The sequence below is a fragment of the Scardinius erythrophthalmus genome (assembly GCF_964197995.2).
Source record: "Scardinius erythrophthalmus genome assembly, chromosome: 15".
In the NCBI taxonomy this organism is placed as follows: Eukaryota; Metazoa; Chordata; class Actinopteri; order Cypriniformes; family Leuciscidae; genus Scardinius; species Scardinius erythrophthalmus.
In genome coordinates this window covers 14060090-14088050 of record NC_138235.1, presented here as the reverse complement: position 1 = coordinate 14088050, position 27961 = coordinate 14060090, and the positions used below count along the sequence as shown (strand labels likewise).

The window sequence follows — 27961 nt, the reverse complement described above, 5'->3', positions numbered from 1 at the left end:
TGATTATTAATGGTGAAATGGTAACGTTTGTGGCTAATGGTAGGCTGAATATAAATATTAATAATAAAATAATCTTTAAACCAATCAATATTCATGACGCTGTTGTAAAGTAAAAAAAATAATGACCATCACATTTTCATATTGTATTGTAGAATTATCAATCACATTTTTGTGTTGAAATATATCAAAATAAAATGATATATGTATATATATAATATATATTAAAATAAAAAAATATTTTTTTTTCACTCATAGTTTTTATGAGTGAGTCATTGAATCATTAATTTAACCGATTTATGAGTAAACTACTGCTGTGAGCTGTTTGGTGTTGCAGTGTTTCTGCAGTGGGTTTGCTTGGAGCTTTTTTTTTTTTTAATTGGTATGGCAAAAAGGACAGCAAATAACTTATTGCATGTAAGTTTAAGTTACTCAATAATATTAACTTCCTATTAATGGAACTGTTGTATAAAGGCAATATCACACAATTGTGTTGCCTTTTAATAACTTCTCAGAAACGGCACAAGTTGTTGCCGCTAGTTAACATGATTATTTATTTTAACACTTTTGTATGCAAGCACTGCCACTGATCTATTCATGTCTCTATTATAGCTCAATAGTGTATGGAGGCTTGTATTGTCTGTTATTTGTCAGGAGCGAAATATTACAAAGGCATGAATATCAGTGTGCCTGTAAGGAACAAAATACTGGTTTAACATCAGCAGATACTTCTTCCAATCTGCAGAGTTCATCCACAAGGCCCTGAGTAACCCATAGAGTAGGAGCTGACACACACACACCTTATCATCTATAATCATATATAATTTATCAATTGTCCTACAGGGACAAACTGTCTAAACATGAATGTGTTTGTCTATCCTCAGATAAGGTGTTAGTGCACTGCAGAAAGGGTTCCAGCCGCTCCATGATCCACCTCATGATCCACCAGAACATGATGCTGGAGGAAGCCATTGACCATGTCATGAAGGTAAGACGCATCAAGCCCAACATAGGCTTCCTGAAGCAGCTGATGATCCTCGACTCACATCTGAAAACAAAACAGAGACGTAGATAAACAACCTCAGATTAAAAAAAAGAGGATGTTCCTGATCATGTCATAAAGATGAGATGCAGGAGGCGAGCAGGGTGGGGCCGAGAGCCGCGGGAACAGAGCGAAGCCGGCGGCGCGATGGATAATTGATAATGAGCTCTGGGAGGATAAAAGGAGGAGTGACGACAGTGAAGGACGAGAGAGGACCAGGTCTGGACTTTTATGTTGTGTTTTATTACGTTTATGGCTTGTTCAGTTGGGGGTTTAAAAGACACTTTAGCCCTGTTCACACTGCCAGCGACACGCAGCTACAAAGTGACATGATCCCATTCTTTTTCAAAGGAGATCTGGCAATTTCCAGCGACACGAGAGACAGTGACTTTTGGCGACAGGATGTAGACATGTCCAGCGACGCAACAAAGTTGATAGATGTTTTAGGCCGCTGAACTTTCAGTAATCCTAACGACAAACAGCTGTGAGTAATGAAGTGCAACAGCCTCTGATTGGTACAGTAAATTACGTTATCTAATCAGCATAGATAGATGGTAGGGAAAGGTCATATAGGGTAAGTTTCTAAAAAAAGTGCATCTATTCCACTTAAAGCTACAATATGCAATTTTTTTTCCGCCGCTAGGGGTTGCTAACCTCCTACAATAACAAAGGTGTAGGTTGATGACACAGTGAAAAGCGGAATAATGGAACTTGTTGTTATGCTGATGGATCTAATAATTTTTATGGATGAGTGAAAACATTCATGTTTTTTAACATGACTATGAATCATTTTTTGGATTTAAATCGGCTTGCAATCAATTTAGTCCAGTCATTTTAAGTCAAAATGGGGGTCAACCTTGAACAAATAGCAACAGAAGCAAACTCAACTGATTTTGTATCCTCAATATGTCCTGAGTAAGGGGAAAAAAAGTCCTGAAGAATCCCATTAGGGGAAAGTTTTGAAAAAGACCCAAATATACCCTATTCATACGCCTACTCATTCTTTTTCTCACGTGAATAGGGTACAAATTTTAACCTTTAGATATCACCATGAAAATTACTGAGTTGATTACTTACATCAAGACAAACAGAAAATGTATTACAAGTTTTTTTGAAATTGTTTGTTAACATGGACAAACGGTGCATAATCTAATTATGTACAGTATGAGCTAATTTGCATAAATACCACAACAGATCTAAACATTGGGTCTAGCCAGGAGAAAATGTCTTGTTGAATCTTGTTGACACATAACAGTAAAATACTTAATGTTAAGGTCTGAATGGAACTCATTTAGGCTACCCATGAGCATTAATACATAGAGGCAGGAAGAAGTACTTTAGAAACCAGCCTTTATTAATTTTTAAGAGATGGGGTTTGGGGCTGGGTCCGTGGGACTGTTTCTGGAGGACGAGTCTGAGGGAAGAACAGGAGAATGGTAAGGAGAATGCAGAAATAAAAAGTGAATCCCCATAAATAATCCCACGGTTTTACCTTTTTTCATAAAATGACTGAACTAATTCTGTCATCAAAATCTCACTCCAGTTAAGTAACCAAAGTTGGCAATTAACCCTGGATAAAGATGAGTTATATCAATTTACTGTAGATCCAAAACAGAATTAAAAAGAACATCAAAATATTGGCACACTTTTTGATGAGTGACCTGTGCCCCAGTACTTATGAAAGGCTAACACCCCTGGTCGGGACTCCAACTGGTGCGAACTTCCACCTCTAAAACTTTTCTCTAAAAACAGCGACTTGGTGGATGTCACTGTTTCTTTGACATCCAAGTTGAGTGCGATTTGAGTGTAATTTAAATGCAGCTTCCCATCATTTGACACTGTCAGAGTTCAGGGACTCAGTATGAACACAAATATTGTAAATAAAGACCATAGTTGTGTCCTATATTAAACACTATACACTAACTATGCACTTCTACTATGCACTACGTACTCAACCTTCTAGTACAGGCAGTGGTCACCAATTCTGGGAACATGGACCGGACCCCGGCCTGGTTCTATCTGGAGCACGAGTCAACGGTTGCACATTTTTGTCAAAACAACAGAGTTGTACCAGAGTTGCCAAGTCCGTCTATAAAGCGCAACTTTGGGTTTATTTTTCTTTTTCAAAAAATCATGGGCCGCAGTTTTTTTATTTATTTTTATAAATACTGTTTTTGCTGTACACTCGCGCAAATCTGAGTGGTTTCAGTTTAATATGCTGCAGGCTCATTTATTGAGTCTGTTGATATTGATACTGTAACAGGCTATAATAATAATAAAGGCTTGTTTTTGAAGCTGCTGTTGCTTGTCTTGCAAGAGTTGGCAACACTGAGCTGTACTCACCACAACCACTCAGGGTCCTTTATGGTAATAATCTTTCAGTGCTACATTATATCCTTTAATATATTAATCTAGATCCAGATCCTTTCTCAGTAAGCCTTATGTGTAATATGTGTAAGGTATTAGACAAAACAGTAGACTAAAAGTCTGATTAAATACTAAACAAGTTAAGTATTTTCATAAAAATTATCAGACACCAGTTGTTTGTTCCCAGTATCCTTAATCCTTGATGACTATTTCAACTGTTTTCTTTTACAAAGAATTACTGCTGTCCACATGGAAATGTGCAACTATTCCAAAACAGTATTATCTGGACCTCTGCTGGGAAGGAAATACAGAGACTGGATCTCTTGGAAATTTAATTCAACACCCCTGGCCTACAGACAGAGGTGGGCACAAATACATCAAAAACTATTTTGTTACAAACTACAAATACTGGCTCATGAAATGTAACAAAATAAAATACAAAATACTGATGTGAAAAATGTATTTAAATAAAATACAAGTAATTAGTATTTTGAAAATACAAAAATACTCCCACAATAATCTTAAAGGGATAGTTCACCCAAAATTGAAAATTCTGTCAGTAATTACTCACCCTCATGTTGTTCCAACCCTGTAAGACCTTCGGAACACAAGATATTTTTGATGAAATCTGAGCGCTGTCTCACTCCTCCATAGGCTTCTAAGACATTATAACTTGCTGGCCCAGAAAATGTATTAAAGACATCTTTAATATGGTCCAAGTGACTCCAGTGGCTCAATCTTAAGATTATAAAGCGACGAGAATACTTTTTGTACGCGAAACCCCCCAAAAATAACGACTTTATTCCACTATTCATTTCCTTCTCTCTGGGCCTCGAGTTTTTTCACGTAGCGTTTTAGCGCAGCGCGACTGTGTTGCACGTCACCACGTATCACACACATGACCAGCGTCGGCAAATAGTGAGCCTACGTGTGACGTACAACACAGACGAGCTGCGCAGTTATACTACTTGAAAAAACTCGAGGCCCAGAGAGAAGAAAATGAATAGTGGAATAAAGTCGTTATTTTTTTATTTATTTTTTGCGCACAAAAAGTATTCTCATCGCTTTATAAACTTAAGATTGAGCCACTGTAGTCACTTGGACTATATTAACGATGTCTTTAATAAATTTTTTGGGCCAGCAAGTTATAATGTCTCAGAAGCCTATGGAGAAGTGATCCAGCTGTCAGATTTAATCAAAAATATCTTAATTGTGTAAAAGATGAACGAAGGTCTTACGGGGTAATTAATTACTGACAGAATTTTCATTTTTGGGTGAACTAACCCTTTAATGCCGTTTTTAAGAGGAGCAGCGCCACTTCTTCTCCTGTGTTCAAAACTCATTCACTTCTTGGAGGGAGCCCGGTCTACAGGGTGTCACGTGATTTTCGTGCATCTAACCTGGACATTGCCATTGCCAACATCAGACTGAAAATGTGGCAAAATCATTTACTATGGTGATAAGCATATGGTGATTTTTCGTAAGTATTTAAGTATTTGAAATACTCCAAATACACTCCCTCAAAATATTTTGTTACAAACTACATTTTATTTTTTCCACACCTGCAAAATACAAATTACAAAATACACTAAAGTAATTAAATACGTATTTAAAATACATTTAATTGAAATACTGCCCATGTCTGCCTACAGACTCCTCCTCCACAGGTGAAAGTAAAACTGTTTACCAACAAAAGAATCAAGGAAGCAGTTGGTAAGAAGAGGGGAATTACACAAGGAAAGACGAATACAGTGAGTATCACAGCTTGTGCTTTACACATTGACACAATAAACTAAAACAAAATCATAGAGATTTAAGTGTTGTTTGTTACACGTTTGTAAGTCTTATTCTATAGTATGTAATACATAATACTGTAATGTAATATTCATGTGAATGAGGAACTGGATGTCAGCAAGTTTCAACAGGTAAGTACTGAGAAATAACAACACTTGAAAAATTAAAACAAAAACAGATGGTAAACCTCACAAGAGAACATTAACATTCAAAACTAACAGCTACATCGCACATCCCTTTGGATTGATCAGCACAGAAACTGCAGACAGAACAGACAGCCACTATAAAAAATAAAGAGACTTTTGCTGTTTTGATGTATCTGAATTGCTAATATGTGTGTGCTCAGTTTATTTGCAGATATATAATCAACATTTTAAATGGTGCCATGGCTTCCAGAAAGAGTCTCTCTGATGAAACTGGTGCAAAGACAAAGGAATGGTGAGTCAGAGTCAATGGTTAGGTCCATTTCACTGTGCAGTGGCCAATTTCAGCATTTGATATATTTATTTTTAATTTAGTTATTTCACTCTGCTGTGCATAATAGCAAGAAACAGATTAATAATAAAAAACAATGTCGAATTGCTGTTTATTTTCAGTCATAGTGAATCTACTAAACCCCGCAGTGAGACCAAGCAGTCAATGGATGAACCATACGGCTTCAGTTCAGGAAACACTTCTGCTCATGTAAGGTAGGAAGAAGAGTCTCATGACATCTGGAGGAACAGGTCTGACTGCATCAAGGATCCCAGAAAATGCATTTCCTTGCTTAAAAATCAGTTCCTTAAGCATGATGGGTTTGAAACTTTTTGACTTGATGACAAAATTTGAAGGCACCCCATGTACTCATATTTCTAAAATATATCAGCTTATTATTATTTTTTTTTTACAGGAGTGGCAATATACCGTATTAAATTCATTAAAAGATACATAATTAATTAAAATAATAAAGGGTTCACACTTTTTGACCAATAAATTTACATACATTTTCCGTTGTTTGTGATTACAGGATAAGACATTTCAGTTTCTACTCCCTCCTTTAGAGCCTAACATAACTAGAAAAATGTAGATGCATCAGACACACTAAATGCAAAAGTTAACAATTGTAACTTGTCAAATTTTTGTTCAATATCTTAGATAAATCAGACACACGATCTAGTCCAAATGTAGATTACGCTTGATTAATTTAATCATACTATGTTTGGGGCATGGCTACTGCGACAGGTGTAAGGTTTTTAGCCGGTGCGGGACCATGGCTGACGAGTTACATGGGAAAAGATCACAGTCATAAACATGTCAAAGAAATGGGGAATTGGGATGCTAAGCACTGCAATGGACGCTTCAATACCATACAGAATCATCATGTGACCTTTCAAATTTCCTTTTTACACAGAAGGCATGGGCATGAGAATTTTATTGTCATGATCAAATTATGTGATGTATATGTTGGGGTAGGGTATGATATTAAATTTACAAATGCATATGTGACGAGTTGGGAGTGAGATTGTGTTGATTATAGTGGAATTACAGCAAAGTTCAAAAAGGTATTATTCAAACTGTTTTACCTCTTTGACTTTGGTCTCAAATCATGAGTTTTCACATAAAAGCATATACAGTCCCAGTCACAGGACTGGCCAGTTATGCAATGGATACATTGATTGCATAAATGATTTTGACCCTCCGTAAACCTTACTGGTTACTTGTAACGTATATTAATTAAGAAATTAACGATTAGCTGTAAATTAGGATGATAAGAAATCCACCATGTCATGCCATTACAATGAAAGTCAGGGGGGTTCACTGTTCTATCATTGCTTGGTCAAAACATGTTGAAACCTTCTTCAAAATATCTTCCTCCAATTTCTTCAGAAGAAAGAAATCATACAAATTTTGAACAGCATGAGGGATTAATTGTTGTTGTTTTTCAGTCTGATTCAAAGTGGATCTACTAAACCCCGCGGTGAGACCATGATGAGCAAGCAGTCAATGGATGAACCATACGGCTTCAGTTCAGGCGACTCTTCTGCTAATGTGAGGTGAGGACAGACTCATGGTTTACAGCTCTCCAGTCTGAACAGTTAATGTAAAGATTTAAGATGACAAATACTCACATTAATTCAATTTGTGAATTACATGCCTGATTAAATATTTACAAGAAATCTTCTCACAGCCACAGTGTAAATCAGGAGGAATCAAAGTCTTCCGCAAGAAAGTTGGACATTTTTAAGGTATGTGTTTTACCATATATAAATCCAACTGAAAATGACATCCCTTCAGAGACACAACAATAGGTGGTCTTTCATATAATTGGTTTTCAAGGTTAATATCTTCATCTTATGAACAAATGAATCAAAAGTGGGCCTTTTTGGTAACGGCCAATTAGTGTTGTTTAAGTTAGTCTACTTCAGAATCCACTCAATACCGCTAAGTTTCCATTCAGCACAAACCCTGAGTTCTGCATGCTTGCAAATGCACTCATTATAACCAACAAAGTGTATACACAATGTAAATAAGCTTGTCTTTTTGCATTGTAGTGAGCTTCCTTAGCTATAATGTGAGTTTTCACAGGAGTTCAGAACTCATTCAGTGAGCTTGTGATAAACTAAAGTCACTGACAGCTTTGGTGATTATAAAGAAAGCATTCTTTGCTTGTTTTTTTTTTTTTTTTTATGAATACATTATACTCAGCAAAAATATATAATATATAATCTAGTAACAATTTAAAAGATGGAGGTGAAAATGTAGATTTGCCAATACTTATAATAAACATTTTTCATGTGTCACATATGGTTACAGGAAGGCAGGCAAAGATGATAATAGATTTCCAACACAAAGGTTTAATGGTAACAATATAAATGATAGCATAACAGGCAGCAACACACACTATACACAACATAGATCGGACAAAGACTGACTGAACAGACAGAGGTTAAATGCAAACGCAGATGATGATGATTAACTGAACACAGGTGATACAAAAGACGATGATGACAATGAAGATGACACATGACGTGATGACAGGCAGACAAGTCCAATGAAAACAAACTAAACAAAACACAGCTGTGACAACATGAAGCATGTAGCCCACATATATAGCGTGCATTACAGTGTTTGTTTAATTAAGCAATAAAAGACAATAATCCTATAAACTCAGCAAAAAAAGGAACAACAGATTTCTTAACGTTTAAATATTTGTATGAGCATGAAAAGATTCAACAACTGAGACCTAAACTGAAGAAATTTCACTGACATTTGACGAACAGAAATGGAATAATGTTTACCGTATTTTCCGGACTATAAGTCGCACTTTTTTTCATAGTTTGGCTGGTCCTGCGACTTATAGTCAGGTGCGACTTATATATTAAAATTAATTCAGACTGAGATGAACCAAGAGAAAACATTACCGTCTACAGCCGCAAGAGGGCGCTCTAGTTGGCGGAGTTGTTCAGAAGCGACACCAAGGATGAAGAAAATTCAATGGATTCAGTGATGTGGAATGAGATCGCAGGGGCTTAGTGAACTTGTTTACTAGTAACTTGCTTGTTGGACTCGCTGGCTTATGTTAATTTAGCCTATTCAGCCTCCCAGGTATATGTTCTTTATGCTATTGTGTAGCTGAATAACTGTTAATATGTTGCGTTAACACACCGGACACCTACTCAGCCTGTTGTTCTGTGTGCTACTGTGTAGTTGAATAACTTGCCTTTCCAGATTAAATGTCTGTTCTTGGTCTTGGATTTTGTGAAATAAATTTCTAAATAAATGCGACTTATAGTCCAGTGCGACTTATATATGTTTTTTTCCTCTTCATGACGCATTTTTTGACTGATGCGACTTATACTCCGGAGCGACTTATAGTCCAGAAAATACGGTAATATCAAAAATAGCAGTCAGTATCTGGTGTGTCCACCAGCTACTTTAAGTCAGTGCATCTTATCCTCATGGTCTGCAGCAGACTGGACAGTTCTTATTTTGAGATGGTACTCCACTCTTCCACCAAGGCATTTGCAAGTTCTCTTAAAGTCCCCTGTAGTCAATTGTATCCCTTAAAACTCATCTTTGATCACCATCTTACATTACAGACATTGCAATTTATTACTCTGACCACATCTTTTTTGTTGTTGTTGTTGAAACATACTAGTTTAGTATTACTATTCTGAAGTGGTAAAAAATAATAGATGATCTAATTATGAACTACCCTGGAAATCCAGAGTTCACGCGAGAGCACATGTTGAATTTTCTCAGCGAGTTACTCTGGCGTAGAGTAATGATGCTCATTAAATATGCCCTTGTATCCGAGCTGCACCAATCACATCAGGTTATCTGATATAGGTGGGCCGACCGGATACGACAAGAGTCTAATCTACCAGTTAGCTCCGCTGGTAGCTAAGCGTATGGGGCTTGTTGTTGTGATTGGTCGTAGTGTTATCCAATTGCGTGCAGTGAAATTTTCAAATACATGCTTGGTGCCGCCCCTCGAGCTGGCCGATTTTCATTAGTCGATGCCAGACCCTTAATCTTTCAGATTTGGGTCTTAATTCCAAGGCTAATTATGAACACAAATTATTGTAAATTTATTGTAATTCCCCTGCAAAAGACAAATGTCCTTTTTTCCAACCCAATTTTTTTAAGAAAACAAAATTAGGCACACAGTGTATTTTTGTATCTGTGTGTTGACATACTTGATATCAAGGAAAAATGCCTAATTTGTGAAAATCATCATCTTTCTGATGAAGAAAGATCTGAAGAGGTCCACAAGACTGCTGAGTCCAGATAACCCAGAATTCTCTAAAAGAAAGGAGGAGGAGGAGGATGAAGGTCAGAGAACTGATTACCCAGAATTCTCTGAAAGAGAGGAGGTGGATGATGAAGAGCAGAGCAGAGTCAGACAGGGGCTTCTGAAGACACTGCAGGTCCTGAGGAACAGGAACCATACAGACATCACTAACACACTACAGACCAGTAAGAGCTTTATAGGAATATAAATATTTATTCTCATGTTACAAATCTGTATGATGGGCTTGTGTGAAATACAAAAGGAGTAATCTAGCAGAATGTCCAAACTGCTTTTTTTCCATAAAATTAAAGTGAATGGGAACAAGGTACAGTTGTGGTCACTGTTTTTGTTTATTGTATCAGAAAAATAATAGATTGTAATGTTAGTTAATTTATGGCTTGTGAATAGCAATTTTTCTTTTCATCTTTCTCTGTTTACCAGAACATACCCCTTTCTGTCTGGTACAACACAAATCTACAGTAAATGAAAATGTCCATATAATTAATGATGGAATTTCAAATCAAGGAAACTCAATACCTCTACATGAGATCTACACGGAGCTGTACATCACAGTGAGAGGGAGAGGAGAGGTCAGTAATCAACATGAGGTGAAACAGATTGAGGCAACATCATGGACACCAGTGACACATGAAACACCAATCAAATGCAATGACATCTTTAAAGCCCCACCAGGACGAGACAAACCCATCAGAACTGTACTGACTGAAGGAGTTGCTGGAATTGGAAAAACAGTCTCTGTGCAGAAGTTCATTCTGGATTGGGCAGAAGAAAAAGACAATCAGGATGTTCATGTTATATTTCCCCTTCCTTTCAGAGAACTCAATTTAATGAATAAAAAGAATATAAGTCTGATGAAACTTCTTGAATACTTTTTTATGGATACAGAAGAACTGAGAGCAACAGACTTTGATGACCTCAAAGTCCTGTTCATATTTGATGGACTGGATGAGTGTAGACTTCATCTAGATTTCCAGAACAATGATAGCTTGTTTGATGAAACAGAATCAGCCTCAGTGGATGTGCTGCTGACCAATCTTATCAAGGGGAATCTGCTTCCTTCTGCTCTCCTCTGGATCACCTCTCGACCAGCAGCAGCCAGTCAGATCCCTCCTGAGTGTGTCGACCTGGTCACAGAGGTACGAGGTTTCAATGACCCTCAGAAGGACGAGTATTTCAGCAAGAGAATAGGTGATCAGAATCTGGCCAATAGAATCATCACTCACATCAAATCATCAAGGAGCCTCCACATCATGTGTCACATCCCAGTGTTCTGCTGGATCTCAGCCTCTGTTCTAGAGAAGATGTTGAGTGAAAACGAGAGTGCAGAGATCCCAAAGACTCTCACTCAAATGTTCGCTCACTTCCTGATCTATCAGACCAAACTGAAGACCCAGAAGTATGATGGGAAATATGAAGTAGATCTTCAGCAGGCCAAGAGGACCATCTTCTCACTGGGAAAACTAGCTTATGAACAGCTGGAAAAGGGGAACCTGATCTTTTATGAGGAGGATCTGAAACAGTTTGGTATTGATGTCAGAGAAGCAACAGTGTACTCAGGAGTCTGTACCCAGATCCTCAGAGAGGAGTTAGGACTGTACCTGGGGAAGGTGTACAGCTTTGTTCATCTGAGCGTTCAGGAGTTTATTGCTGCTTTATTCAAGTTTCTTTCAAATAAAGAAACAAAAAGTAGCATGACAGATTTACTGAAGAGGGAAGTAGACAAGGCTTTACAGAGTGAAAATGGACACTGGGACCTTTACCTCCGCTTCCTTCTGGGTCTCTCACTGGAGTCCAATCAGACTCTCTTGCGAGACATCCTGACACAGACAGAAAGCAGATCTGACAGCAAACAGGAAATAGTAGAGTACATTAAGATGAAGATCAAGGATAATCCCTCTCCAGAGAAGTCAATCAATCTGTTCCACTGTTTGAATGAACTGGAGGATAATTCACTAGTTCATGAAGTTCAAAAATTCTTGAGCAGAATGGACGTCTTTCATTTCCCTAGAATCAGTCTTTCTCCTGCTCAGTGGTCAGCTCTGGTGTTTGTGTTGCTGAACTCAGAAGAGGAGCTTGATGAGTTTCAACTGAGTAAATATAAACCATCTGAAGAAGGTTTTCTGATGCTACTGCCAGTAATCAAAGTTTCTAGAAAATCTGAGTGAGCATTTTTCTAAAAAAAATACATCATAGTTTATTTATTGCTTTAATGCTCTGAATATATTGCATTGGGAAACATACCATATTGAAATATATACAGTACTGTGCAAAAGTCTTAGGCATGTTAGTATTTTCAAAATACTATTTTCTAAAATAGTAATAATACTAAAATAGTATTTTCATTTGATAAGTAAAATCCAAATCTATTTATAACATTATTTTTGAAAGCATCCTCACTTTATAGCATTTTTACAGAAGAGCATAACATTTTCACAGTACTGTAGCTTTGCAGGAAGGTTTATTCATATACAAATTGTTTTAACTAATTTGAAAGCTAATACATAACATTTTTATATGTATTGAGTTTTGTCAAAAGGCTGAAAAACAATCAGAGACTGTATCTTTTGAACATAAGCAATTTGGTGTCTGTAGTTGCATGGTTATTTTGATCACTTCTCTTAAAGTCTACAGAGCTGTAATCTGACAAAGAAGAGCTGTTCAACACTGGCCTCAGTTCTCAGCTCAAACTCTTCAAGACTGAGAGAGCTGAACCTGAATAACAACAACCTGCAAGATTCAGGACTGAAGCTGCTCTCTGAGGGACTGAAGAATCCTCAATGTAAACTGCAGACCCTAAAGTAAGATGTTACTCAAAGGTTTTTTTAAATGTAATATGAAAGATCCAACACACCTGCCTGTAAACACTCTAACACCACTAAAGACTCTGCAGAATAGTAATCCTTTAGGTGTAGGATTGGGCACCCCTGCTCTACATCTTCTCTTTTTGTGTATATATAGTTTACATATTTGTTACAACCACTAATAGTTTCTTTGTTTTTAATGTCAATACATCAGTCAAACACTAACAATTCACATATTTTAAAACCTGCTGGATTTATTTGTGTTGATCTCTGTGAATGATTTTACTACTTGTGCAGACTACCTTTGATAATTGTTCAGAAGTTCAGCTGAATTGCTGTTAATGTATATATATTCTCTACAGGCTGTATGACTGCAGGGTTGGAGAAGAAGGTTGTGTTGCTCTGGTTTCAGCTCTGAGATCAAATCCCTCACACCTGAGAGAACTGGATCTGAGCTGGAATAAACCAAGGGACTCAGGAGGGAAGTTGCTCTCTGATCTATTGAAGGACCCACACTGTAAACTGGAGAAGTTATTGTGAGTGTTGCTGTACTGACAGATTTTTGAATGATAATTAAGTTATTTCTTTATTTTTTTGCTTCTTACAAACTCTTTTTCTGTAACAATAGGGTCTAAAAGACCGCAAGTAAAATGGCATGCTATATGTCTCTAACCATGTACAGGGACAACATTAAAAAATGAATAGAAAAACAAGGTTAAGATTGTGTGTGAGAGAGGGTGGACCCAGATAGCCTAGTGTTTGTCCTCAACACTAAGTGGCTGCAATGGCAAATAATCTATTTGCAATTATGTAATTATGCAATTACATATATTATGTAATTTTTATGCAAACTTTCTCCTCCATGTTTATAATTTTTAGCAGCATAAGATAGTGTATATTCAATGTCAACATGGAATGCAAACTTAGTGGTAGTAATGTTATTAACATGATTATCAGGTTTTGTTCATGCAGCTGAAGTTCATCTGTCTACATTAAAAACAGTTCAGTACTTGCTTCAGAAGGATTTCTAGAGCAACCAAAACTAGTAACGATTACTAAAGAACAAATAGTACGGCAAAGTTGTCAGTTTAAACAGGTTCTATACAGTTTGTATCATAGTTTAAGAGTGTTGGTTTTGGTATGTTTCAGTACTTGCTATTTTCAGGGGGAAAAGTAATGTACTAACAAAATAAAGAATACTTTTTAGATTACCTTAAATGACAGCTTTTTAAAAAATTAAATCAGCATTCTAACTTTGAAATACATGCCTTATACTACATCTATTAAAAAAAACTGCATTTCTAACTCAACATATAACATTTGGAAGCTGTGTATCACTTTTTAACCAGCTGAGCAGCTCAGAACACTCAATCCCTTATGTTCTAGGCCACTATCTTTATGTTCTATATGCTATGTGCGTCATCAGATATGAGATTAACTATGGTGCATATGACTCAATTAAGAGTAAATAAGTAGTTTGCTTAAAAACTGCTCAAGTAACTATGTTACAAAGTACTTTAGTATTATTTTTCTATTTTTACCCAAAATGGGGAGATGATAGCGATATGGAGCGCTAAACACTCACATGTCATCTGTTTCATTCATGCTGGAAGCCCAGTACTGATTCGTCCCTCACACAGAAAGTCCACACGTGAGATTCATAGAAGTATTAAACTTATGACATTTCAGGAAATGCCTTATATGGACATAATAACATGCAAATAGAGACATTTTGACTGATGAAACATGAAGACAAACAGATGATAGCGATAATATATCTGTGTTCATCAAGCTATCTCAGGTATTTTCATAAGAATGATGTACGTATGTCTTTAAAGGGATAGTTCACCCATAAAAGGAAAATTAGCCCATGATTTACCCACCCTCAAGTCAAGTTATTATTTATATTTATATTATTTATATAGTGCTTTTTACAATACAGATTGTTCAAAGCAGTATTGTAACATTCTTCACATTGATAACATGAAAATAATACAACAATTTTGTTTCTTGAAGAAAATTGCGTCATTGTCCACCCTAAGTAAGGCAGATCAATAATATTGTTGAATATTAAATGTCCCCAAGTAAGCAAGCCAAAAGCCAAGTACAGAAGCCAGCAAGTGCCCGGAGGGAACTTTGTGTTGACTTTTTAGTTCCACAGAGGTCTCACCTTTGAGTTTTGGCTTGACCAATGAGAAAGGTGCAGTTCTCAAGCGGGAAAGTTCCTTTGTTTGAAAAGCTGACTCATTTGTATGATTGGAGTAAGCTGGCAGTTTGTGTCCATTTATACTCTAAAAAATATAACAAACACACATTACATTCTATGAGAAGGTGATGTCCACTGAAGTAGGAGACATCCCCTATATTGGGCTACATTAACTAGTTCTATCATCTGGCATGCATAACACTATATAATATAAAAAGACAATATACAAACAGTAATATTACACAAAATGTACTGGGGAAATGCATGTTTATTCATTAGACAGATTTGTCAATGAATTAGTGGAGAGAATTCCATTTCTGTGGGACTGCATGTTGTTGTACTTTTCTGTGCAGACACGGGCTCCCAACAAATATCAGGGCATGTCAAAACTTTTCCAGGGCCCCAAAACCCCCCTCAGACCCCAGAGTGTTAAATTGCACCTAAATGGATGCACCAAAGTTTCAGCCGCCGGAAATGGCATTTTTTTGTTTTTGTCCCAAAAAAAAAGGCAGAAAATATGAGCTGAAAATATACATGCCACCCCAACCCCTCAGTGTTCAACACTCAGGTTTCACTCTTGTGCAGCATTTTTTGTAACTTTGTGAGCAGCATGCTTCCGAAGATGCACAACTTAAAAGCGAATCTGGCTGAACAGGTAAGTCTGTACCGGCACCCAGTTTGCTCTGCTCAATATTCTGCTCTGTGTGTGCGCTCACTGCTCAGTTGCTCACGGCCTAAGCAAATGCTCCACTCATGTAATGCTCACGCTCACAGGAAAAGCAAAGTTTGCTTTAATTATTTAAATAAAGATTTAAATTATTTTAAAAAGTCATTTTTTGTTTCATTTTCAGTTTTTTGCCAAGTGCATCCAGAATTTTCGGTTTCTGCCCAGACTTTTCATTTCGGTGAATCCCTACTTTAGATCCCAGATTTAATGTTTTCTAATTTTTATGTACCCCTCTGTATCTAAAACAATAGCCTCACTGGACAGATTAGTCAGACACTTACATCTCAAGACTTCATTTCACTTGCTGGATTTTCAATTGTATTGAGCAGTAAATTTGAGGATGTTTCTTTTTCTCTCTACAGGCTTTGTAACTGCAGTATTGAAGAGGACGTTTGTACTGCTCTGGCATCATCTCTGAGATCAAACCCTTCAAACCTGAGAGAACTGAATCTGAGCTATAATAAACCAGGACACCCAGCAGTGGAACTGCTCTCTTATCTACTGAAAGATCCACACTGTAAACTGGAGAAACTGCAGTGAGTCTTATTAGTTATTATAGTTTTGAAATTTAAAATTATCATGCTATCATTGGGCAGATGTTATCATTGAGAACCAATGGGCTGGATATTTATTTAAATAATAATAATCCTTTTAAGTTATCTCAGGACATAATTTCCTATATTTTTCTCTAGTTATACAATACTATGGATAGAATAGTAGAAAAACAATAAGATTAAACAATACATAAACACATTCTGCCAATGGAAAAGTTTATCTTTATATTATATATATTCTGTATATTCTCTACAGGTTGTGTAACTGCAGTATTGGAGAAGAAGGTTGTGCTGCTCTGGCTAAAGCTCTGAGATCAAACCCCTCACACCTGAGAGAACTGAATCTGAACTATAATAAACCAGGAGTTTCAGGTGTGGAGCTGCTCTCTGGTCTACTGAAGGATCGACAATGTAAACTGGAGAAACTACTGTGAGTTTCAATATTTTACCATGTAGATTTAAAAATCATGCTTTCCCCCATTATTGTTAAATCACGGAAGCTACACCAGTTGCTTTTGCCAAGAGATCTCTATTTATTATGTATCATGTGTCAGACATAGAGAAACAGGCATATAAGAATATAAGGCTACATGAGAGGTCTTCATTCCAGAAATCCTTGTTCCCCATTTCTCATCTCACCCCATCATGCTAGCTGTAAATGGTTTATCTGGGTTTTTCCTTCCTTACCCCATCATCTCTATGTTTCCTTCCTCTCACGCACTCATGCCTTTATGTTTCTCTGAGGTGGTACAGTAAGCTTGATCTTATATACATTACAGAGAGACTTACAGCTTCCTTGTAAGGTAGCAAAACACATAATGCTTATTTTTAAAAATGGAATTTACCCAATGCTTTCACATGGTACAATCCACTATCCACATTAAGAAACTATTTCTCAGTGTATACATGAATGCATTAGTGGTATATATAAGGTACATTTGCATCAGTTGAAACATTCATTTTCTCACAAAGAGCATACCAACTGTACGCATTTGAAGTATCATCATCACTGGAACATCTCTGCTAAGTGAACATTGCATACCTCTAAGCAAAATATAACTCTACCAGCTCTCTGCTCAGCACACAAGTACAAACATAGTCTGATTTCACAAAATACATGATGAAATTATGAAATATTATGAAATATAAAAAATAACATTAAACAGTAAATTCTTCATCCATATTGTAAAATGGTTAATATGATGTAGAATTTATAATACCTTTTAGTAATACAGACATATAGGAGGAAATCCAGTGTTTTTATTTTATGTGTCCAGAATTTACACACATGGCTGGCAAGCAAACATAACGTCACATTAATGAGACCGAGTTCGAGATCGAGTTCACACTTGGTGACGTCAGGAAGAGCAGACCTAAGGGGCGCTGGCCTTGAGTCCATGAGGGCAAGCGAGAGTGTATTTTGGGACAGGCTTGATGACATCATTCCACCGAAAGTCAAACAGCCATGAAACTCCTCCCCTGATTCGCAATGATTCCTGGGTAGGTAACTCGTGTGGCTTTGCCGAAGTCCGCATCGAGGGAACAAAGGTGGCGCTCGCAAGCACACTTCTGAGTGCTGGAATGCCGAATGGGACACCCTACACTTGGCGAGCATGCGCAATTTAAGGCCACGAGACCGCGAGTCCACATGAAGTGTGCCATTTGGGATCCAGCCAACAAAGGAAAAAGGAAACTGAATAGAAACATACTGAAAGTCCATGAAAATAAAATTAAGAAAAAAATAACTGAATATGTTACAATGTGACCGTTACTTTTTTTATGTTCGAAATGTCCTTGATCTTTGAACTTACCAGCTCTCACCAGCCACCCTAAAGATAACCTGAAACGTAGATTTTCAATACTTGATATCATAACTCAATTTGTAGTCCCATATATATATGTATATATATATATATATGCACTCACCTAAAGGATTATTAGGAACACCTGTTCAATTTCTCATTAATGCAATTATCTAATCAACCAATCACATGGCAGTTGCTTCAATGCATTTAGGGGTGTGGTCCTGGTCAAGACAATCTCCTGAACTCCAAACTGAATGTCAGAATGGGAAAGAAAGTTGATTTAAGCAATTTTGAGCGTGGCATGGTTGCTGGTGCCAGACGGGCCGGTCTGAGTATTTCACAATCTGCTCAGTTACTGGGATTTTCACGCACAAGCATTTCTAGGGTTTACAAAGAATGGTGTGAAAAGGGAAAAACATCCAGTGTGCGGCAGTCCTGTGGGCGAAAATGCCTTGTTGATGCTAGAGGTCAGAGGAGAATGGGCCGACTGATTCAAGCTGATAGAAAAGCAACTTTGACTGAAATAACCACTCGTTACAGCCGAGGTATGCAGCAAAGCATTTGTGAAGCCACAACACGCACAACCTTGAGGCGGATGGGCTACAACAGCAGAAGACCCCACCGGAAACCACTCATCTCCACTACAAATAGGAAAAAGAGGCTACAATTTGCACGAGCTCACCAAAATCGGACAGTTGAAGACTGGAAAAATGTTGCCTGGTCTGATGAGTCTCGATTTCTGTTGAGACATTCAGATGGTAGAGTCAGAATTTGGCGTAAACAGAATGAGAACATGGATCCATCATGCCTTGTTACCACTGTGCAGGCTGGTGGTGGTGGTGTAATGGTGTGGGGGATGTTTACTTGGCACACTTTAGGCCCCTTAAAGCCAATTGGGCATCGTTTAAATGCCACGGCCTACCTGAGCATTGTTTCTGACCATGTCCATCCCTTTATGACCACCATGTACCCATCCTCTGATGGCCACTTTCAGCAGGATAATGCACCATGTCACAAAGCTCGAATCATTTCAAATTGGTTTCTTGAACATGACAATGAGTTCACTGTACTAAAATGGCCCCCACAGTCACCAGATCTCAACCCAATAGAGCATCTTTGGGATGTGGTGGAACGGGAGCTTCGTGCCCTGGATGTGCATCCCACAAATCTCCATCAACTGCAAGATGCTATCCTATCAATATGGGCCAACATTTCTAAAGAATGCTTTCAGCACCTTGTTGAATAATCCTTTGGGTGAGTGTATATATATATATATATATATATATATATATATATATATATGTATATATATATATATATATATATATATATATTGAATGCGTTTAACGATTCTAGTGAAAAACATAAATTTTACTTTCACTTATTTACTTTCGACAAATGTTTACCTTGTGAAATTTGTAGTACTTCTGGACATGTATACCTTTATAAAATAAAATAATTTAATTCAAACATATATATATATATATATATATATATATATATATATATATATATATATATACTGTTATGGGTTAACAGTTTAGGACCCAAGGACCAGATGTTTGAAAGAAGACCCGGAGTCAGAATTATAATAAATTGAAGAAGATTAAAAAAATTATCAAAATGAACCAAAGCCCTACATTTTTTTTATTTATTTTTTGTCCAGAAAGCTTATTTTATTTCATTTTGATAATATATAATGCAATTTCTTTGGAGTTTTTTTGTTATTTTATTTACCTTCAAATTACTAGATTTGATCAATAATAAATAAATAAATAAATAGTAATTTAAGTAATTTAGTAATTTATTCCTCACAATCTTTCAACTTAAATTCAAAATAACTCGCAATTTCATGCATAAACCTTTTATTTCAGCTCAAATATCTTACATTGGGTATCTTTATCATCATTTTTGTGAAAAAAAATATATATAACATGACTCTTGCCACTAGATGGACTTATAGCTCTATTTGGAGCAAATGAGCTGTTCCGCTGGGTCGTAAAGTCATTTCTCTTCAGAATGCATGATACAGATGTAGACATTATAAAATAAATTTTAGCTTTTTTTTGTTAGAATTTTGAGATTTTTTAGGTTTTTGACTGAAGCATTCCTCGCATTCCTCGCATTCCATTCATTCATATGGGGGTCAAATTGACCCGCAAGGGAAGGATTTGTAACTTTTTAAATTTCAACTACAAAGCTCCTCAAATCTATTAATTTTTTGTGTGTGTGTGTATTCGTGGTTTAAGTGTGACAAAAGTCCTAGGATCTTGGACCCCTCTGTTGAACACTAAATTTTTAAACGTTTTTACAAAATGATTTTCGGGTCAAAATGACCTGAGGGAAGGATGATAGAACTCGCCATCTGCTCCTCAGATTTTCTTCCTCAGAAGAAGTGATTTTATCTGGCTCGTGCTAGTTAAGCAATTCTTTGCCTTGACTGACCTGACGAGCCTCGCGATTCTCAGTCCTCCAAGCTCGACAAACATTTTCTGAGTGGCCAATCTAATTCGTGCCCCATTAGTTCAGCGATCTTTATTGTGAGATCTCAAGACACTGGATGCAGCCTGTCTGACTAATGTGGCGGCCTCTGACTTCACTAACCTGGTTGGTTCTGTGGAGCAGGGCTATACTAGCATGTCAGCGACTTTAGCTCTCTGCCCACCACCTATCGCTGGTAGCCACACAGAAGGTCTAGCGGCTGGGCCCCTACCAGAACCCATTCCTATGCAACCCTTGTCCTACCACCTGGCAGCGTGGAGGCGTCTGTCGCGCTGGATTCTTTGCACGATCCAATTCGGATACACTCTCCAGTTCTGTTATAGCAATAAAGGGGTTTCCTCTAGGGATAGATGTCTTTGCTCATCCATGGCCAGATTTGAGACTCTATGCATTCCCTCATTTAAAGAGAGAGGGAGTGCAGAATTCACCTCCTGTTGGTAGCCTTGTTCTGGCCATCCCAAACGTGGTTTTCGTAGCTGAGCTCCCTGGTGGAGAGTCCCTGCTGGAAATTTTAATCTGGAGAGATCTGTTGTCTCAACTCCAGGGCAAGATATGGCATCCACAACTTGAGATATGGAGGCTGTGGGTGTGGCCGATAAGGGGCGGTCGCTTATGGCTTCCGGTCTTCCTGCTAATGTTTGGGAGACCATTGATAACACTTGTGTGCCTTCTACTAGACGGTTGTATTTTTCTAAGCAGAAGAGCAGAAAAGCTCTTTGAGTCTTGGTGTATGACTTGTGCAGTGGATCCAATCAGCTGCCTGGTTGGTTGAGTGCTGGAATTCCTGCAGGAGTTTGTGGGCATTGCCGCCCATCGGGAGTCAGACGAGGTCCCCTTAGGTAGAAACCATCTGGTCTCTTCGCTTATGCTATTCGTTAGACGCTTAAGGCCTGCACGTCCTTTTAGTGTCCCCACCTGGGATTTATCGGTTGTTTTGTAAGGGTTATTGGAGCCTCCTTTTTAAAATAAATAAAATAAACTGTCCAAAAGTCCTCCTGGTTCCTTCACAAGTAGGTGTGTGTAGTGAAAAATTAATGTATATGTAAGGCCTTTTTTCTACTACCCGGGTAGTGTGTGTATTAAGGAACAGCTTAGCTGTAATTGAAAACAATCCCACGATGCAGACAGGTCCGTGTTGAATGTCAGTAGAACGCGGGGTAGGCCCTTCACCAAATCACAGTCTGGCTCACCATAGCTCACATAAGCTCACAGTTGATCATGTCACAGGATGAAATCAGGCAACAACAACAACAAAAAAAAAAAATCTACACAAAACCCAATTGACAGTTAACATCTCTCAAGATGCCCATATGGTTTTCATACAATAAACTCCTCACGAGTAAATTAAATTACAAAAGCATCACTCACATGTTTCTACACGTGTTTGCTTAGCTAATTAACATCAGTACACCTGAGCATACTAAATACGCACAAATAAATCTCTGTTCAACACACAGGTTAATCATCTGCATTTCAAAATGCTCACTTTCATGAATAAATAATTTTTTCCCTCCATATATACAGGGAACATCATAAATTAAAAAAAAAAAAAAAAAATTCCAACCTCCGTTTGTATAACGTGTATTGAAATACAAAAATAGTTTCAATAAACATCATCTTTTAACTCTGACTGTTTTTTTCCATTCACTATAACATATATACAATTTTCTGATCATTAATCAGTTAAAGCACATCAACAAAACATTTCTTTGAACACAGAAACTCACCAGAGTTTGTAGAAGTGATGTTTTCTCAATCAACATCATTTGGAATTCCTCTTGAAACCCATGAACATACTTAAACAATTTTATATGAAAAGTTCAAACATCTTTTGTCAGAAAATTTTGTGTATCAGCTATAAACAATCTTCTCTCAATATCTATTCTCTCAATATTGTCTTTGCATTGCAATGAGATGGAATTTTTAAGATCTGAAACGTACTGTATTTTTTATAGCACAATGAATTTCAAAAGAGCAAATATTATTAGATTTCTCTTGTTGTCACTGCTTTAAGGGTGTTACGATCCAGCTTGTGCTGCAGTGAACTGGGTGTCTCCTCACATTTGTGAGATTTTACAGAATGTGACAAGTGTTGGACTAATGGAAACATACCCATATTTCAGGCTGTTCCTTACGTTATTAGTGGATGTTCACAGCATTGTAATTTTTGAGTAAATTATGTGTTTATCTTATAATCAGTTTCTCTAAAAAATAATTATAATATACATAAAGTTTTTTGCTGAATTCATGTGCTGAACTAAAAGGTCTGACTGTCTCTTTCTCTCTATAGGCTGTGTGACTGCTTTATTACTGAGGAGTGTTTTAAAGCTCTAGTTTCAGGTTTGAGATCAAACCCCTCACATCTGAGAGAACTCAATCTCAATGGAAATGAAATAGGAGACACAGGGGTAAAGCAGCTTGCTGATCTACTGCAGGATAATCACTGTAAACTGGAGAAACTACAGTGAGTGTCAATGTAGTTATTGAAATTAGCACCAGAGTGAAAGAATCTTGTTCTTGTTTTTATTTTCTGCAATTCATTATGAACTATTTAATGCACAGACTACTTTCAAACATTTTTTAAAATACAGTTTCCCTCATATGCGTGCTATCTATTTTTGGTTGTTTGGTTATTTAACCATCCTGTGCTCCTGTGGTTCAATCAAAACATATTTTGTCAATCAAAAAACATTGTGTTAGAACATTATGTTAGGCTGGAACAAAGGTTACAATATTTTTAACATAGCTAAGAGCTAAGATGGCTATTGTATTTTTGCCCACTGAAGAGCAGCTCCTTCTGACATATCTTACGGAACTTCTCCACATACAGTGTTCATCTGTTTTTTTGAAAGCACAATATACCTTTAGTGTGATCCAAGGTCCTTTGACACCCCATATTGTGCATCTGTTAAGGCTCAGCCAAGTATAAATATTCTAAGCGAAGAAATGAGCAATAGACAAAGATTTTTTAACAAACCATGCTTTATTTGAAATGAGAAAATTTGTCAACGGTTCATCCTTTCTATCAGGACGTTCACACTCATCAGTCTGTTTAGCTCCTTCAAGCTAAGGTCAATTCATTCATTCATTCATCTCATTATGAAATAAATGTTTTTCTCTAGTTCACGTTGGCCACAATTATTGGCATCCAATTATTGCAATGTCCTTTTACCAAGTTAATAGCTCTGACTCTTCTTCTATAATGCCTGATGAGTTTGGAGAACACCTGACAAGAGATCAGAGGCCATTCCTTCATACAAAATCTCTCCAGATCCTTTAGATTCTAAGTTCCATGTTGGTGCTTCTTCTCTTCAGTTCACCCCACTCGTTTTGTACAGGGTTCAGGTCAAGGAACTGAGACGGCTATGGCATAAGCTTCATTTTGTGCTCAGTGACACATTTTTGTGTTGTTTTTTTATGTTTGTTTTGGATCATTGTCCTGATGGAAGATCCAACCACTGCCCATTCTAGCAGAAGCGGTCAGGTTTTGATTTTTTATCTGTTGGTATTTGCTAGAATCCATGATACCATGTATCTGAACAAGATCGTCCTAATGCACAATCTCCAACCCTGCTCCTGGAGAGCTACTGTCCTGCAGACTTCAGTTCCAACCCTGTTCCAACACACCTACTGTAATTATCAAGTAACCCTGAACAGCTTGATTAGCTGGTCCAGGTGTGTTTTGATTGGGGTAGGAGCTAAAATCTGCAGGACAGTAGCTCTCCAGGAGCAGGGTTGGAGACCCTATAGACACATGTCCACTTCCAGGCAGATTTGTAACATCTTTAGTTTATTGATTCTTAATTATCGCCCTGATGGCAGAAATGGGGATTTTCAATGCTTTATCTATTTTCTTACAGCCACTTTCTATTTTGTAAAGCTCAACAATCTTTTGCTGCACATCAGAACTATATTCTTTGGTTCTAATCATTGTGAAGAATGATTAAAGGAATTTGGCCTTTGTGTTTCCTTATATGTATGCTCCTGTGGAACAGGAAGTCATGGCTAGATGCTCCAAGTCACCCTAGTGTGCTAAAACAAAAAAAAAAAAAAAAACCTTAAATATGATTGGGAATATATTTACATACGAATTTATAGGGGTGCCAATAATTGCGGCCAACATGCATTGAAGAAAAACATTTATTTCATATTGTGAGTTTCCTCCCTCTTTCATTTGTTTTACTTCAATGAAAGGTTAGAATTTGTTGAATTTTTTGAATGAAAGATCAAAAGGATAAACAATGGCAACAGTAAAAAATTTGACGATTGTTTTAAAATGCATCCAACATCATGTGATTGTGTTATCTTGACTCATTCTGCAGTTTGCTCACAACTCTTGATCCACAGACTGTTTTTTTTTTCTTTGGAATGATAACATACAAAGCACACATTCAGCTGATTCTAACACTTGCATATAAATGTATATGATGTTAACTTCTTTCATCTGCAGACTGAAATCGTGCAAATTTCAAGAAGAAGGTTGTGCTGCTCTGGCTTCAGCTCTGAGATCAAACCCCTCACATCTGAGAGAACTGGATTTGAGCAATAATAAACTAGACGATTCAGGAATTAAGCTGCTCTCTGATCTATTGAAAGAATGGAAATGTAAACTGGAGAAACTGCAGTGAGTTCTGCACTGGTCATCATATTCTATATATATACACACACACACACACATATATATATATATATATGTCTATGTATATGTATGTATATACCGCAGTGGCCAAAAGTGATGTCTCGCCTATGAAAATTAACATCGCCTATTCCTAATTTTAAAAACTGTAAAATTTGTTTAAAAAAAAACAACAACAAAAAAACATTTTATATGCATATTGCTCTAACGTGTAGTCAACAGGCACAAAGACAAATGAGATTCAAAAACAAAACAGTCTTTATTAATTATCTGAACACATTGGAGATAACTCAAGAGAGTAACATAAACAACATTTAAATCAAACGAGAAATGACAAAGAACAACAAAGAAACGGGGTTATAAATACATGGTTGGAACAAAGGAAACCAAACTAGGTGAAACCACTGATCTATATAATGACTGGATAGCTCATGACGTTCTAAACTGCCAGTAGGCAGTGAAGCCACCGGAAGTGTTGGAGCGGCCATCTTACGATTCCCGACCAGCAGAGGGCTCCAGTGGCCGCTATACAGATTTGGTAGCTCCAACGGCACTTTCAAGATGACCCGCTGTGCAGCATATAAGTGTAAAACGACGTTCACAAAAGGATGTAGAAAAACTGCTCACAGGTTGTAATTCAAGCCCTATAAGTAGTAATTTATATGCAAAATTTTCGCTATGCCCGTGTTGTTTTCTCCGAGGCAAGAGTAATGCTGCTGCTTCTTCAAAATACAATGATAAAACAATCAACAGTAGCCTATATGAAACCTGAAACAATAATCACAATTAAGTGTCCAACAGCGACACCATTTGACAGCTTCAAAAGAGCTTCGTGCAGGGTCCGTTTACCGTTACATAACCCATACAAATTGTATTATGCATTTTCTGAACATGTACTTGAATCAAACACTTTATATGAACAAACTACTAATCTATAAAACACAATCGGTCTTCCGACCTTTTACTATTGTGTAAATTGATGTTGATATGCGCAAGGGAGAGAGAGAGCAATACAGCGCTCGTGTTGTTTGAAGGCGGTGAGAGTGCGCGCGTGCGGCCGGGACTCTCTCTCTCTCTGCTTGTTCTTCTTAAGCGCCCTCTCCACTGATCTAAATAATTCATTGTTACGACGAAATATTTGTTCCCTCGTTTTAATAAATTGTGGACACGATTAACTATCAATATGGCCACAATATAGTAAAACGAGGGAACAAATTAGTATAAGGTGCTGAGGTATTATTAATTCGTGGCTACGAAACAATATTCACCTGAATATTCACCAATTCACAAAAATATAGGTCTTTAGCATTCACTATTTAATTAATAGTATCAAACTGTTTTTCTTACCTGTGAAGATAGCTCTTCAGTGAAGGCCGACAAGTGTTATCGTACAGCTTTGTATTCCTTTTGCAAAGAAATTGCCGTTTTTTAATAAACAGGAAAAAATTCCTACTTTAAATAAATACCCATTTAAATGCTTAGGATGTTTGCGTTGTGAGAATGTACAGGGAGACTTTAGATTTAAACACTGTCTCGTTAGGCAATGTTTTTTCAGTCAAATCATAAAATTTCCTATTGATTCAATAGAACGCGTGAGCTCACTAGGGAATACCAATATGGCGGCACAGTGGCTTCACTGAGCTATCCAGTCATTCTATATAGATCCGTGGGTGAAACTTATATGTAACAATAGAAACAAACAATAACATAATCAGTAACCAAGGAAACCGAAACTAAACAGAGTAGGGAAACAGGAACTAAAGGAAATGGAACAGAACTTCAAAATAAAAGACAACATGACTGAACAGAACCATAACAATTGCGTAGTTGTGCTTGGAGCCAAGTACTTTATTTGTGATAATGCAATGAAACATGCCGAAATATGTCGTTATAATTTTTACCAATTATGAACAGATATAAAAACAAGAGAGAACCAACAAAATATTATAAACTGATTATGTTGTAGCAAGTGTTCGCTTTTTCCTGTGAGCTTTTTGATTTTCTATACATTTTGTTCTACAAATTGTTTTAAAACTGGGCTGATAAATCATTCTAGGCAGATCACACACATACAATTGACATATCTCAAAAATACATACATTTCATTTGTACAACATTGAAGGAAACATTAAGCAAACATGATTGTTTGTACTTTTTATTCTCTACAGTCTGTATAACTGTAGTATTGGAGAAGAAGGTTATGCTGCTCTGGCTTCAGCTCTGAGATCAAACCCCTCACACCTGAGAGAACTGAATCTGAACCACAATAAACCAGGGGATTCAGTGAAGTTGCTTTCCGATTTACTGAAGGATCCACACTGTAAACTGGAGAAACTACAGTGAGTGATGATTTACTCCATGAACTTTAAATGTTTAATTGCATATTGCAAGTAAAGTGTCTGTAATTCACAATAGTCAAAATTCAATGAAATTAAACAGAATTATTTCAACATAACCTATAAAAAATATTTTCATCTTTGTAAATAATTCTCATAACAAGTGTATATTAATGTGTACATTTTCTGTCTTTTTTTTTTCACAGTAAAATGTTTATTAATTTTTAAGTTTTCGGTCTTATTTTTTACAGTTTAGTTTCCTAAAACAATCAACTACAAAGGCTACAAATGGCAATCCAAACAACTGATTTCTGTCATAATAAACCGGACCTACTTACTTTTCCCTACTGGACATTTCCATTTAGTTATTTAGCCATATGCTGTAAGGACTTACAGCAA

The 27961-nt window shown here is 37.0% G+C and overlaps 1 protein-coding gene across 1 annotated transcript; it reads left to right on the top strand.

The window, feature by feature from the left end:
• Window positions 1-17: 17 nt before the first annotated feature.
• On the top strand, window positions 18-27883 carry LOC308703184 (NACHT, LRR and PYD domains-containing protein 3-like; the record flags this gene model as incomplete). Its single annotated transcript, XM_081386505.1, has 12 exons — window positions 18-39; window positions 882-985; window positions 9934-10159; window positions 10416-12156; window positions 12620-12793; window positions 13159-13332; window positions 16092-16265; window positions 16540-16713; window positions 22881-23054; window positions 25041-25214; window positions 27395-27565; window positions 27814-27883. 12 exons carry the CDS (start codon window positions 18-20, stop codon window positions 27824-27826), a joined length of 3321 nt encoding a protein of 1106 aa, XP_081242631.1. The 3' UTR covers window positions 27827-27883.
• Window positions 27884-27961: the final 78 nt, after the last annotated feature.